Genomic DNA, 16,898 nt, shown 5'->3' on the forward strand with positions numbered 1-16,898 from the left:
GGGCTGGGGCTGTCAGGTAAGAACACACGGATTTGGGGAGAGCGCTGGGCGAGAAAGGAAGTGGGAATCAGAATTGGGAAAGGAGGCGCAGGGCTCGCAGGGAGGGAGAGAGCTTTTGGGGTGCGGAGGGTGCTGGAGAGAGCAGTCAGAACAAAACCCGGACCAGGCAACGCCAGGCTTTTAACCTGGGCGGGGGAGGCGGGGAAAAAGCTGGAGAAAAGGGGAGGTCTGTAGGGTAGGGGGGGTGGATGAGTGACATCATAGCAGGTCAGAGAAAAAGGGGCGAGAGGCATGCACGGAGACGAGTAGGAAGTTTGGAATTAGGAACTGGAGCCCAGCCTGCCCCAGCAGGGACCCCGGCCCCCTCCAGTGACCATGCAGAGGTCGCCTCTGGAAAAGGCCAGCGTCATCTCCAAACTTTTTTTCAGGTGAGAGAGTGTCTGCGGCCGAGCTTTGGAAGGACACGTGCCCAAGAAGGAGGAGGAAAGCGTGTGTATGGGCTGGGTTTTGGGGAAAGAGGAATAGTTTAAAAAAAAAGGGGGGAGGGAGAAAGAAAAGAATAAGAAAAGATGCTCTATCATTCATTGTTATAGTCGAGAATTCGAAATTGTGGCATAAATTAGAAAACATTAAGGAGAGAAAAAAAGAGGTTACAGTAGAGCTAATTGTTTGAAATTAAGACTTCTTGCAATGGAAGCCGTACTCGCGAGACCCAAAATGAACTATCTTGCAGTTCTTTCATTAGTTTTTTTTTTCTAATAAATTATCAATTATAAACTTGTTAATAACAGATACTTTAGTTTGGCTTGCTATTTTCCCACCTTATGCCTTGGAAATTCAAATGTCTTCTTGACACACATGGGTGCTCACTTGTTGACTAAATTTTGAACTTTTTTTTAGCGAGAGGGTGAAGTAGGTAAATGAAATATTTACTCTTATAATATTCAGAAACAATATAGCAAGTATAACAATAGCAAGTATATACCACATGTTCAATACAATACTCTTCATTTTTTTTCCATGAAAGCAAATCCTTTGAAATATCTGCCTTTAAAAACTGCCCATTTTATAAGCTATACATGGAAAAGGAGACTCTCAGGATTATCGTGGAAAAGAGAAATCAGTGGGAATTGATATTGAAGTTATATTTGTCTGATATTTAACAATTGTACCTTTCCCCATTATGCATGTATCAAGTCATAAAAACTTGCAAGCTTCATGTGATAAAAAAATTAAAAATAGAGTCTAAATTCAGTCTTAAGCAAAGTGTAATTAGATGTAGTACATCATATTTGAAGTGTTCTTTGGATACAGTACTTTGCTCCTGTTATACTTGTGTGGATGAATGAATAGTTAAACTCTCATGGGATTTTACTTGACTCATAATTATCCAGTGAATCAGCATACTTAGGTATCAGAAAAGCCAAATCTATTATAAATATACCTATGTGTGTACAGGGAAGGATTGGGCTTTTGTAGCTTTTCTATGTTTTATCATAGATGATCAGTGAGCACAGAACTCAGGTGCTAACTAGAGGCCATAGAAGAGAGCTCCTCCCTGTGGATGGGATAATTTACTTTGGAATCACTGCTAGTGTTGATTTTAAAGCACATTTTGCTACTCCATCAATGAGAACTGAATTGCTTATTGATCCATATTCCTACTAATTAGAAAATCAGAATGCTAACTGGCAGAGTGCTTTGAGAAATCTAAATGCTTATCAATCTAAACATAATGAATGTTTCATTGCTACTACTAAATTATAAATACTAACTTTAAGTTAGTTATTGATTTAAATTAGGTCAGTGTTGATCAAAGACTTTTAAAAAGACCATCTCAGAAATTTTAGTATATTTTAAAAATACTCTTGGATTGATTTTTAAGGAATATGTATTATAAGGGCCACCAAACTTGTTAAGAGTACACTCATTCTTGTTCTTCAAAACACTTCATAATAAGTTACTCTAAGAATAGGTATATTTTAAAAAAAGTCAAGTTCTTTCTATTTATAGGAACTGACAATCTCCCAGAGTACCAGTGATTAGAAACTTCCTTTTGGGTTCCAATTCTAAGAGCATAAGAAGCTTATTTTTTGCCTTAGGTTAAACAGTGCTGCTAAGTAGTTCAGGGCATTTGGCTTTGGATTCTGAGTGAACATCTCTGTGTGACTTGACTTTTTAAAGACTTTAAAATAGGTCCTATGCCATAGGGGTCAATCTGTTGAGAAAATACATTTGAAGTATTTGGTTCAGTAAATATTATCTGCTGTTTATTATTGCAATCATCATATTTTTGCATTTTTTCTATTTACCATTCACCTTGTAAGATATTCAACTCATGTTTGTTGAATGTAATTTTTGTGACTATTAGTCGTGATGCAATAAATAAGTCTGTGTGTAAATTTAGCTTAGGTTTACTCTCACCTAGCATGTTCTTAGCAGATACATGGAAAAATATGTTAATGAAATTGAGATCCATATTTAATGGATATTATCTGTTTCAAGCTGTGAAAGATCCATAAAGATGACAGTTTTGAGGAGGAATGCATTTATAATACAAATTATTTTGCTGAAAAATCCATCACAGAGATTTTATATTTACATTTCATTTATATGTTTGCAAAGTAAGGAAATCCAAAGTTATTAGATGCATAAATATGCAACATTCTAACTGCCTTAGAGGTTACCTTTCTGAATATGAACCTTATAGTTTCAGAGACATAACAGAATAACAATGTTACAGTTTGGGTTTTGAATTTATCTTACCCACTGTCTCTTTTTTTTTTTTTTTTTTAAGTATTTATTTATTTATTTATGAGAAACATAGAAGGAGAGAGAAAGATCCAGACATCACTCTGGTACATGTGCTGCTGGGGATTGAATTGAGGACCTCATGCTTTGTTCACTGTACCACCTCCCGGACCACACCCACTGTCTCTTTTAAGTCATATGAATTCACTTCTATTGATAAATGATAAATTCACTTCTATTGATTGTGCCTCAAAATCAGATTTGACCCTGGAGATATCAATATATTGTTAGCATAATTTGCTTTGTTAGTAGCCAGATAATATTTAAGTTTAGGTATTGTTATTCGAAAGTGTATTTCAAATATTAAAAACATTTTTACTCTTTTATTCTATGTTTAATAGAAGGTGAAAGAGAGAGGGGGAGAGAGACAGAAAGGAGAGACACATGCAACACTGCTTGAATCTTGAAGCTTGAAACTTGAAACTTGGTCCTCATGCATGTACTCAGCTAGTTGTGTCACCAGCTGGCTTCTAGAAAAATTCTTTTTTAGGCACTTCAAGTTAATAAAGTTTGGGAAAATTTAAGTAATTTCTTAATTTTGCATGAGTTCCATTCACATCAAGCACAACATCTTAGTTGTCACAATGCATATGTAAATATGTTACATATGCAAGTTTATATATTAAATATATATATATATAATCTAGAAGAGAATTTTACAACAAAATAAAATATTTTATTAACATCATGGAAAGTAAGTATATTAACTTAAAGCCTTATGAGTTAGGAGGATACTTTTAAACTAGAGGTGTGAAATTTGCAGAGAATTTGTGGTATGAATATCAGTGGGACTGATTTAAAATTGTTTATCAGTAAATTATACTTTCCAGTTTTGAGCATTTTCCCAGGTCTTTTTTTTCTTTTTTCTTTTTCTGATAGCTTGTAAAGTAGTTATTCAGTTTCTTTCTTTCTTTCTTTCTTTCTTTCTTTCTTTCTTTCTTTCTTTCTTTCTTTTTTTCTTTTCTCCCAGGGCCTGAATTTCCCACATGTTGTTTAGCTGTTAGATTGTCCATAAAACCATGTGTCAGATGACACAGTTTGAATTTTAATCATGGCATCTGTACCAGTAGCCTATATGTATATATAAAAATTGAAGCCCCCTCACCCTTCCACCCCCACAATCTAAGTGTGCAGTGTCATAGATCTCTTATAAGACTGGATATAGAGCCCCTGGATAAACTATACAGGTACTCTCAAGTAAGGCTGAAGATTAAATAATGTTGGAATCCAAGGTGAATATTCAGCAAATAATTACATAATATAAATATAAATAAATATAAATATAGTTTAAGATACTTTTGTAATTATGAAACACAAAATAATGAAAGATTAAAGACAAAATGCTTTAGAACTTATACGTAAGAGTGGATGTGTTGTGAGTGCAAACTCAAGCTTTTGCTCAGGTTATACATATATTTCCTCCTTTCCATGTTGCCAGTAGATTTATTTATTAAATATCACACAAATGAAAGCAAATGACAATTGCAGGGAGGGAAAGAAGTCCTAATGTAGGTGGGTACTTCCTGGGGAATAGAGTCTCTGTCATCAGCTCAGCTATAGCTAACCAACAGGTGGGGATCAAAGCAAGGTGGGACATGGGGTGAAACCACCAACTATTAGCCAAAAGCTGGCAGATATATTAACTGTCCCCTGAAAAAGAATTCAGAAACAGAGCAGCAAGACTATGTGATATGCCTCAGATATTAACCACCAGATGCATATCTGAATGCCTGGCCACTGTCCCTTGGAGAACAGGCAGCAGTATGCAATGTGGTATTCAAATAGTTCTGTCTTTCTATTTTTCTTTCCTGGGCAGACTTTCAAGACTTCAATAGGTGTACATCAGTTCAGACAATCATATTACATCTTTGAATGTTTACACCTGTAACTTGACTTACAAGTCTTCATGAAGTCAAGTTTTCAAAATAGGGAAACTTACAGTTTATATATACTATCTCATAATTCCCTAGTGCACATAGGCATGAAGGAATCAAGAATTTGACTTGTGCTAACAAGGTTTTCTAGTAAATCTTATTTTCTAAAATAATCTTATTTCCTATTACATGAATTATTGGTCATAAACTTAAATAGGAAAATAAGTGTATTATCGGTTATATATGTACTCAAGATGAGGACTTTGTGAGAGTTGTATAAAATTCCTTCAAAAAAAAAAGACTGGTAGGGTCTTTTCTGGCAAAATTTTAACTGTTTAACACAGGATACGTGCATTAATAATGCTTTATACATCCATTATGTGAAAAGTTATGTTTCTTTGTTTAATAAGTAGTCATAGAATTAAGCTGTGATTTTCCTAAATGTTCATGCAGGGAATTTAAGGCTTCTGTATCTACTTGTGTTTTGACTGACCTGTAGTTTTTATGTATAGTGCTATGCTGAAGGAAGACTTAAGTTGGTGGAGGAATGGTGTGCAGATACCTATCATGAGATGATAAGAAGTTGTATCTGAAATAAGTGATAATCAAAATAAAATATAGAGTAATAGACCTTATCAGATCAAATTAGACTAGAGAACTTTTAGCACATCAGAATCTTTAAAATATTATCTTTGTAATGGAATACAATTATTTTTTTGGGGGGGCAGTTAATGATTTAGTTAGTAAATACAGTTACTGGTACACATGTAAAATTTCTCAGTTCTCCAGAACACTTTCACGCCCAGCCTAGGTCCTCCTCCACTATTTTGTACCTGATCTGAGCCTCCTCCCCCACTGCCTGAGTTTTTTACTTTAGTGCAATACACCAAACTAAGTCCAAATTCTACTTTGTCTTTTCCCTTATTTCTCAACTTCTGTCCATGACTGAGATAATTTCATATTCATCCTTCTCTTTCTGACTTGTCTTACTTAACATGATTCCTTCAAGCTCCATCCAAGATGGGGTGACGAAGGTGAATTCATCGTTCTTTTTTTTTCTTTTCTTGTTCTTAATAGATGAGTAGTAGTATATATACCACAACTTCCTTAGCCACTCATCTGGTGTTGGATACCAAATGTTGCTTCCAGGTTTTGATCACAAGTTATGCTTCTCTGAACAGATCTTTTTGTTATGTGTGTATTTGACTCCTTAGAATATATGCCTAGGAAAGGGATTGCAGGGTCATAGGGTAGGTTCATTTCTAGCATTCTGAACATTTTCCAGATTGCTCTCTACAGGGGGTTAAATCAGTTTACATTTTCACTAACAGTGCAACTCACTAACCCCTACACTCTCTCCAGCATTTATTGTTACTGTTCTTTCTGATGTATAACATTATCACAGGAATTGTTGTCTTTCTTTACATTTTTGACAATCAGTGACTATTACTACCAAGTCTCTTACATGCAATTTCATATCTTAGAGTCATGAGATAATGCTTTTCTTCTTGTCATATTTTCTGGATTTTGTCTATATTTTTTCTTCTTAACATTCCTCGGATGAGGTAATGGATGTTTCATATATTGCTTCTTATATTGCTACCCATCAGAACATTTTGAAACTTCTTGCTAATCACCCTAAATCGTGGGTTTGATTCGACTAATTTGCTATTGAATATGTATTTCCTTTCCATATAGACAAATACTTCACTCTCATATGACATTGTTCCTGTGTTTCTATAGCTGACCTTGCCGCTATTTCTGTATTTAGTCTTAGATTTCCTTTGACTTAGGTTAATATTAATGACACAATAAACTCCATTGCAACCTCCAAAACAAAAACAAATAAAAAACCACCAAAACAACAAAGAGGAATTGTGTCCATGTGACAACTGTCTTCAACTGTCTTGTAAATTATAATTTCCATAGTAAGATGATTTGAAATAAAAAGGATAATTTTTTTTAGAAAGAACATTTACTTCTTTATTGTATTTGGATCTAAGGGATTGATTCCTCTGATAATACCTATAAGAGCCATTGACATAATTTATGGGGTTCTTATAATTCCTGCTAAAGTGGTAAAGATCAAATTGACTGATCATTAATTTTCTATTGATTAGATCTTCTTTTAGTAAATTCTAATGCTGTCTGTTAGTCACACTCAAGAGTAAAATATTTTAGATTAATATTCTTATACAGATTTTGTAACTTCTATTCAAACAATGGGTTGCTCCAGGTCCTATGCCCTGGAATTTTTACCCCTTTTTTATGGGTATAACTTTTTGTGATAACTTCATGAAAATGGTCTTCTACAACATATATTCTAAGGTAATGGGAGCTGATAATGCCTGTAAACCAAGCAGCATGGCAATCTAATAAGGGAGGACCCTACTTCACAATGGAGTCTAGAATGAGTTTTTAATAAGTCAACCACTTATTAAATATATCTTCAGAGAAGATACTTGGTCTGCCATCAGGTTTAATATCTCACTCTCTTGTATTTACTACTTCCTTGTTAATGTTTTATATTTAGCAGTTACACCTGCCATGATGTTAGGAAACAGTGTCACCTATAGAAGAAGAGAAAGGATACTGGAGTCCTCATTGTTAAACACACTTTGGTAAAAATAGGTGCTTTGTGCAACTTTTATAAGGTTAAACATTTGCAGATTAAGTAAGACATGTTTGTAGTATGTATTTTTCAGTCATAGCTTTTTGATTAAAAATCGTATTACTGAGGGCCAGGCAGTAGCACAGTGGGTTAACACACATGGCGCGAAGCACAAGGACTGGTATAAGGATCCTGGTTTGAGCCCCTGGGTCTCCATCTGCAGGGGGGTTGCTTCACAGGTGGTGAAGCAGGTCTGCAGCTGTCTGTCTTTCTCTCCCCTTCTCTGTCTTCCCCACCTCTCTCTTGATTTCTTTTTGTTCTATCCAACAACGACAGCAACAATGATGAACAAGGGCAACAAAAGGGAAAAAAAAATAGCCTCCAGGAGCAGTGGATTTGTAGTGCAGGCACCGAGACCCAGCAATAACCCTGGAGACACGACAACAACAACAAAAATCGTATAACCAGTCTGGTCACTTGAACATACTTAAAATTTTTTTTTTAAATTTATTTAGTTTATTTATAAAAAATAGAAAATATCGACGAAACCATAGGATAAAAGGGGTGAAATTCCACACATTTCCCACCACTAGACTTCCATATCCCATCCCCATCCACTGGAAGCTTTCCTATCCTTTATCTCCCTGGGAGTATGGACTCAGGATCATGGGGTGCAGAAGGTGGAACGTCTGGCTTCTATAATTGCTTCTCCGTTGAACATGGGTGCTGGCTGGTTGGCCCATACTCCCAGCCTGTTTCTGTCTTTCCCTAGTGGGACAGGGCTCCAGAGAGATGGATTTCCAGGGTACATTGATGAGGTTATCTGCCTAGGGGAGTCAGGTTGGCTTCTTGGTAGCATCTTCAACTTGGTGTCAGAGTACTGGAGCTGAAGGGTTGATATCGCAGGCCTATTGTCTGTGGACACGGTCTGAAGTGAAACAGGTAGAGGTGGTACTGGTTGCATTGATTAGGTTGAGATCAGCAGATGCAGTACCAATTGGTATGGGTCAAGAAAAACAAGCTACAGCCCAGAGGTTCCAGGACTGGGAGGAATATGGGTTTTATGAATAATGGAGAGAGTTCTTGCTGTCTGAGGATTTAAGAATGCAGTAGATAGTTATTATTATAACCAAGTTATTTGGGAATTTAATTGACTTTGAAAGTCCCATTGTTAGGATTTTCTGTATCGTACAAGACCTCACCATGATTTATGTCATTTGATGCTATTTACATATGTAAATAGCTATCTAATATAGTGACTCAGCTCCTTGCTTCTGGGCTCTCACATCCAAGATTATAGTTAATTTACTATTTTGAAAAAAAAAAAAACAACCAAAAACTCATTATTGGAACTGTATTAGCAATTTAAGTCCACAATTAAAATTCAATCAGGTTACCAATTTGAAGACTAAGTGCTTAGATTAAAGGAATATATACTCAGAACTGGGGTCTATTGCATAAAAAAGTTTGAGATATTCAATCTATTTTCTCCTCTCATATTGATTAAATAGTTAATTGTAAGACTATAAATTAATAGGAGTGTATCTTTTTTATTGTAGTTATTATTGATGTCATCATTGTTGGATAGGATAGAAATGGAAAGGGGAGGGGAAGACAGAGGGGGGAGAGAAATATAGACATCTACAGACCTGCTTCACAGCCTGTGAAGCGACTTCCTTGCAGGTGGGGAGCCAGGGGCTCGAACCGGGATCCTTAACTCCAGGTGTGTCTTAACACCATTCCTACCACCAAAGGCCTGTGTCCCTCCCCCTACCACCTTTCAGTTCTTCTTCTTCTAGCGTTTGCCCTTCTTCTGTAACCAGTCAACAGTGTCAGGTTGAGCCTGATGTAAAGTTTTGAGACCTCCTTTGAATCTGGAGAGGTGGCAGTCGTTGATCTACCCTTCTCACCCCATCCAGAATATTTTACTTTGGTACAATATTCCAAACTCAGTCAAATTATGCTTGCATTTCCTTTTCTATTCTTCTTTCTCAGTTTCTGTTTATGAGTGGGATCATCCCATACTCCTCTTGAGCATACTTCTAAATGACTTTTCACTGTTCCTCAAAATCAGATCCACTCTGAGATCAACATAGTTTGCTTTTTTAACAGTTAAGTGCTACTTAAGGTTAGGCATTATCATTCAAAACATGTGCAAACATTTTATTACGAAGGGAAATGGTGCTGTAAGCAATGGAAACATACTTACAAAAGGTATTTTACTAGACCTATAAAGTTGCCAATCTTTAGGAGGGCCAGATTTATAATTTTGGCATATAAAATTTATGATTATATTATACAAGATTGTTGATAATATCTTTCAAAGTGATTTTATATTTACTTTTCATTTGTATGGTTGAATGCATGAAGAAATCTAAAATTATGACAGGGTCATTAAATTTTCGTAGCTGTTAATGTTGGGTATTCATAGAAGTGTTGCCCGGGGGAATCAGTTGACTGTTCTACTCCTGTCCTGATCAATACACATGCTTTATCTCAGACTTGCCTCCCATAGAGGAGGCTTACACTATTCAAACCAAAGGAAATCGTGCTATAGAACTTAAAGACCAATTTGAGACTTGCAATTCATATTGAGATATACAACTGCCAAAGATGTCTGCATACCCACTAAGACAAGGTAGAAACATGCTGGGGGGTATGGATCGACCTGTCAATACCCATGTCAGCAGAGAAATGATTGTAGAAGCCAGAACTCCTACCTTCTACATCTCATAAAGAATTTTGGCCCATACTCCAAGAGGGGTAAATGTTAGGGGAAGATGATCAGAGGGCTCTGAACTCTGAATTCCATCAGGACCTGGAGAGAGAAAAGGAAAAAAGTAAGGGAAGTATTCTCACAAGTAGTAGGTGTGACTTAGGAAGGAAGAGAAGGTCAGGGGAGGGGATGGGATATGGAGATTGGGTGGTGGGAATTGTGTGGAGTTGTACCCCTCCTACTCTATGGTTTTGTTATTTTATCCTTTCTTAAATAAAAAATAAATTAAAAAAAAAGAAAAGAAGAGAAAGATCATAGGAAAAAAGGCAAACATATATAAATATAGACAGATAGTTAAAGAAATAATAGTCAACCTTATCTGTGACCTTGTGAGTACTAGTGCAGTTTCCAGTGGAGGGAATGGGGACACAGAACTCCGGTGGTGGGAAAGGTGCAGACTTATATGGTTTTATATGTTAGTTCAAATTATTGTTTCCTTAACTCCAGGAATGTCTTTACAAACTTGTAAGACAGAGTATATAATATAGTTAAGCTATTTAATTTCTTGCTGAATGAGCAATGAAGTGTAGTGTAATTGCTAAAGTGAGCAATGAAGTGTAAAATTATTCTTATCATTTTGTAAGTCAATATTAAATCACTAATTAAAAAGTAATAATGTCTGCATGCCTTGAGTTCATTTAGTCGGTTGTTAGACAACTGCTCTTTAGTAAGGACAGTTCAGAGTTTTTGTATAAGAGTTTGTCTCCTGTAGGAATTGGAAGAGTACATTTTTGGAATAAGGGACCCATTTGTCTTGGACAGTGTTGCTTGAACATTAACAAATGTTGGTTCTCTTTACCAGTCTGTCAATACTCCTGTGTATCCATTTATCCTTTGCTGGTCTTGCTTAGAAAAATGCACTTAAGAATTTTCAGTTCTGGATGCATAATATTTTATATCATATTTAATTGATTTAACTCTCAGTTATGAAAATACCTCCTCTGCATTACATGGCAAAATTTCATATTAAATATCACATATATATGACTGTGCTTTTTAAAGTTAATTTTGCAAGTTTGCAAGATTCCTCTTTCATTCTGAAATATATTCCAGTGGTTTTATATGTTAGTTCAAATTGTTTCCTTAACTCCAGGAATGTCCTTATAAGCTTTTAATACAGTATATAGTATAGTTAACCTATTTCATTCTTGCTAAAGTGAGCAATGAAGTGTAGTTAATTGCTTGATCAACATTTTATGTTTGATATGACAATCCCAATACTCCCCTGTTCAACTGACAGATCAATAATGGCATTTTTGGTTATGTATTTTTTGGCAGGAACTGGAATCATGTGTGATGATGTTCATTGTACAAATGTTGATACTTGCTTAAAATTCCTTAAAACGAGAACTAATGAGCTCTCTCATATGATAGGGTGCCTGCAGGGCCATGTGGGTGACCCAGTTCCCAATATATCACAAAGGACTACTATAGTGATGTTGGAAGCTTATGGTTCTGTGGTCAGTCCTTCTCTCTTGGTCTGTCTGTCTCTTTATCTAAAAGTCACCCTGGAGTAGTGAAGTTGTGGTGATGAGAAGAAAACAAACAAACAAACAAACAAAAAACCTTAAATGAACATGGCAACACAACTACAAAATGTATTATTAATGATGGTGCCAGTTCACAAGAACCTATAATTTCAGTGTGATAAACCTACAGCCTAAGTATAGGATTGTAAAACCAACTGTGATGGGTGTTAGCTGTTTAGCACAGCCATATATTGTTTGTTAAAACTTTAAAAACATCTGTGACTCAGCAGCAATTCTGTCAATTTTGTTTCACTCTTTCCTGAGGCATCTGCTTAGGATGCGAAGCCCTGGAGTGAGGCCCCTATAATACAATGAGGTCAAAAGGGGAAAACAGAATTAAGATGTAGGTCTAATCATTCAGGGATCTCAACTGCAGGTTTGATTTATAAACAAGTTAATTGCATTGTAACAAAGACAAATAACACTGTTTTACATGCCTTTCTACAGTTCTTAAAAAGTTACCATGTGGCTGTTTATCTGTAAAAATAGCATTATAAAGGGATTTAACTATTGAACTTTGTGTCTGCAAAGGACTTAGCCTTATTTTAGCAAGAATCCTGTAAACATTCAAATACATCTCTTGAAGTAGAGAATGACTATATTTTTTAGAGAGCTTTGAACCATCTGTTTTTTACTGCTGTATTCAAGTAGTAAGCTTGTCAAGTTTGCTGTTCTCTGGGGCCAGATGGTGGCGCACATGAGTGTACATGTTGTCATGCTCAAGGACCTGGGTTCCAGACCCTGGTCCCCACCTGCAGGGGGAAAGCTTTACAAGTGGTGAAGCAGTGTGGCAGGTGTCTCTTGGTCTCTCTCCCTCTCTATCACCCCCTCCCTTTTGATTTCTGGCTGTCTCTATCCAGTAAGTAAATTAAAAAAAAAAGATAATAAAAAAAAAGTTTGCTGTTCTCTGTGCAGTTCCATTTGACATCAGCGATTATTTCAAACTGTAGAGTCCTGGATGTTAGGATCTTCCTAATTTGTTTAGTATATCATTCAGACCATTTCAAGACTCCTGCATGCAATGATTTACTAAATATTTCTTTGTGATGATAATAACTCCATGGTGATCAACCCTAACAATTTATGGGTATTGTAGATTAATGATATCCAATAGTTCTGTAATACAATATGATTCTCAGAAAAAAGTGTTGAAATCAAGAAGTGAACAGTGACAGTATGAACAGGTTTTTAATACTTAGAGCAATATTTTCAGTAATTTTTTTCCGTATCCATTTATGATTGGCTCTTAACCCTTATGTGAAAGCCTGGTTGCTCCAACAAATCCACCAACTGAATATGTAACCCCTCTCCCACATCACTTCACACTTTCAACACTGACTTTAGCCTCGTGCAATATAGCTTATCCATTTTGTGTAATTACAGACATTCAAGGAGATAAGAAAATCTGAGCCTTTAAGTCTAAAGTGAAAGAAGAACAACTATGGGGCTGGGAGACAGTTCAACTGGTAGAGTGAAGACCTAGGTTTGAGCCTGTGTCCATCATATAGGGACACCTGCATAATTGTGCTCCATTAATGTACTATCTTCTCATCCCCCAAGTTAGTAATAGTAATCTCAAAAGGAAATAAGACATTTAAACATGTAGAAGGAACTTTCTAGAAGACGACAGTGGCTTGTGGCCTATTAGATAATTATGCAGAATAGTTTTGTTATACAGAACTCTACTTCCCATTTCCTTTTTTGCATATTCATCTTCAAGAGGGAGCTCCATCTTATATATCTTTTGGTATTCCAAAATGGAGAGAGGATATGAACAGAATATTTACCACAGAAGATATCCCAAAGGCCAACAAACATGAAAAAATGCTCCAAGTCATTGATTGTCAGAGAAATGCAAATAAAGACAAAAATGAGATACTATTTCACTCCTATGAGAATGTCATACATGAGAAAAAGTAGTAGCAACAAATGCTAGAGAGGTTGTGGGGACAAAGGAACCTTCTTGCACTGCTGGTGGGAATGTCAATTGGTCCAACACCTGTGGGGAGCTGTCTGGAGAACTCTCAGAAGGCTAGAAATGAACCTACCCTATGACCCTGCAATTCTTTTCCTGGGGATATATTCTAAGGAACCAAACATACCCATCCAAAAAAGTTTGTGTATGCTTATGCTCATAGCAACACAATTTGTGATAGCTGAAACCTGGAAGCAACCTAGGTGTCCAACAAAAGATGAGTGGTTGAGTAAGTTATATATTATTTTTTATTTATTATTATTATTTTTTACTAGAGTACTTCTCAACTCTGGCTTTTCATGGTTCTGGGGACTGAACCTGGAGTTTCAGAGACTCGGACATGAGCATCTTTTGCATAACCATTATGCTGTCTCCCCAGCCCTCCATTAGTTAACCTTAAAAATAAGAGGTGGCAGTGTGGGAGGTGGCAGTGTTAATCTGGAGGCATAGATCTTGAGTTCAATCCTTAACATTACAAGTGCTTGTTCTCCAACAACCTCCCCACCCCATTCTCTCTACCTCATGACATAAAATAAATCTTATAAATCTTTTTAAAAGGGTGGTATTAAATGACCCAACCAATGCTTCTTAGTCTTAATAAAAGATAGGAAAACTTTAGAAGTGAGGGCAAAAAGACTGGATTTTACCAAATAATAATAGATATAGCATATGGCAGTGAATTCCCACTTTTTTTATCCAAACATCTTTTCAACCCTGGGATCTAAGAAAAAGTTTAGAAAATTCATTATTTTTTAGTAAATTAATAGCAGAAATAGTTGAGCTTGCCACATATTTAGTTCCTCTTACATAGTTCTTGATATAGACAGTTTTGCTTCCTATTATGTCATTACATCTATAAGCAGTTTCTGTATACCAATAATCATATATATTATCTCAGTAGATTCTTCAGAAAACTTTATATAGCAAGTTATCTAGAAATATTTAGATAGATAAGAAAATGTGTGATATAGCAGTATTAAATAGTTCATGCAAAGTCATCTAGATAATTATTGTGAAGTCAGTATGAGAACTTATTCTATATTTATAGCTTGACTGTTAACTAGCACATCAGACTATTCCTAAAACCTAGACAGAAATTGATGAACATTTAATTTTACCTAGCTTTGTATGTAGATATTTTAAATTATTTTGTCCTTGAAATTTATTTTATTAAGATATAAGCATTATAAGTAATATTAAATAAGGCATTTGACTTGCTTCTTCATGAATGTACTAGAAATATGCCTTCCCTTGGTCGTTTTGCATCTCTGTGATAACTTCTTTGGTGGAGTAGAGTGTTGTTGAGAGAATGGGTGAAGGACATTGTGTTAAGTTACTGAGGCTTTTAAAATTCTAAATATCTAGCTTAAGAGGGGAAAATGTTGTCAGCCAAAAGCATGACCATAGCTAAACATTGTCATACAGCTCAATGGCATAAAACTTGACCCAGATTACACTTCTTTTTACTCTGATTTGTTCATGTAGTCACCAGCCACACTCATTAATTTCTTTGATTTTCTATGTGCATCATTCTACCATTTTCTGTTTCCTAAAACCCAGTTAGCCAGACTTTCTGTTGGGGCTGTACTTCCTCTCTTAGTAATTTCATCCCTTTAACTGTGCCCCCAATTTAATCATTTCACTGTACCCCTCTTACTACCACCCATTTTGTTATGGTGTCAGTTAACTCCTCTCCCTCAAATGAGGACTGAAATGATAACTTAACATCAATACTGTCTTCTTTGTCTTGAATATTTTTGATTCTCACACACAATGTAATGCCTCTTGTCATTGATGTCAACAGAAACTTTTCAACTATCAGGCCAAGTGATAAATTGCAATACTGGAAATTTATACATAGTATATACACATTCCTGTAACTTAAGCTGAATTTGTATTGCTTGACTTTTAAGTTTATTTCTGGCTTGACTTTTTTTTAAGAAAGGTTACTCTTTAATCTAATTTTACAAGAAACAGTTAACATTTAGTCAGAAGTTTGTCTGCCATATCAAACACTATAATTAAAGTAGAAATTGTCCAAGCTTAGCACTTCAGTATACCTTGAAATTATATAGTCTGTCAGTATATTTTAGGTATTATTTATGAATGCAATTTACTGTAGATTTCATTGGATTAACACTTAAAGTATAAATATTGTCACATGATTCATAACTGATAATTGCAAGAGTGATTAAGAATATTTTAAAAAAATATGTATTTATAAAGACAAGACACCTGCACACTTGTTTCACCACCTGTGAAGCAACTCCCCTGTAGGTGGGGAGCCGGGAGCTCAAACCTTATGCTGGTTCTCGAACCTTACGCTGGTTCTTGCGTTTTGCGTCACCTGCACTTAACCTGCTGCACTAACACCTGACTCCTGATTAACCCACAATGACCCTGGGTCCATGCTCCCAGAGGGATAGAGAGTGGGAAAGCTATCAGGGGAGGGGGTGGGATATGGAGATTGGGTGGTGGGAATTGTGTGGAGTTGTACCCCTCCTACCCTATGGTTTTGTTAATTTATTCTTTCTTAAATAAAAAAATAAAAAAGAATATTTTAATCTGAATGTGAGGACTTAAAAGAAGACTTTATGATACTGAAGAAGAAAATGGTAGTAATTGAACAAGTAAGTATGTAATATTGTTCGTTTCTTTAAAAATGCTTGTATTTAATGTAGCATCTCTTTGTGGAAAGTCTGTTACTACATTCAAAATAAGTTTTATACTCAGTGTCAGTTCTTGTTGAATAAGCATGTGAGGTCTTATAGAGAACCACAATAATATCATGTGTGGGTTGTTATTCTTTGAGAATTGCAGAACTCTTTTGTTATGCTGAGAAGAAACCTCCTATGAGCATTTATACCAGATGAGAATTAAAAAAAAATAATTTTATTGGGAAGAGGAATAGTTTACAGTAAACACAACTGTTGATATACATGTAAAATTTCTCAGTTTTCTGCAAAAACATTTTCACTTCCAGTCTAGATCCTTCTCTACCACCATGCACCAGAACATGAAAGCTCTCTCCCTCCCCAGAGCCGTTGGCTTTGGTGCAATACATCAAACCATGTTCCAGCTCTAAATTTGTGTTCCCCTTTTGGCTGTTATTTCTCAATTTCTGTCCATAAATGAGATCATCTCATCTATCTTTTTGTGACATGCTTGCTTAATGCAATACAGAAAGATCAATAGCAGATTGCAATATGTTTACAAACGTGCAGAGATTTCAGGCAAGCCTTAAGATGTAGGGGACACTAAATGAATTAGACTGGCCAGCCAGAATGTTTGGATGAGTCTATAATGCTAATATTAGCATATA

The 16,898-nt window shown here is 35.7% G+C and overlaps 1 protein-coding gene across 1 annotated transcript in view; it reads left to right on the forward strand.

Annotated features, from left to right (window-relative positions):
- Nucleotides 1–282: 282 nt before the first annotated feature.
- The window catches only part of CFTR (CF transmembrane conductance regulator), a 219,990-nt gene continuing 203,374 nt past the window's right edge, over nucleotides 283–16,898 (forward strand). The window contains exon 1 of the mRNA XM_060196479.1: nucleotides 283–428. Coding sequence (XP_060052462.1) covers nucleotides 376–428 — 53 coding nt within the window. The 5' untranslated portion in view covers nucleotides 283–375. The remainder of the gene's footprint in view (nucleotides 429–16,898) is intronic.

This window comes from Erinaceus europaeus, chromosome 8 (assembly GCF_950295315.1).
Source record: "Erinaceus europaeus chromosome 8, mEriEur2.1, whole genome shotgun sequence".
NCBI classification, from domain to species: Eukaryota; Metazoa; Chordata; class Mammalia; order Eulipotyphla; family Erinaceidae; genus Erinaceus; species Erinaceus europaeus.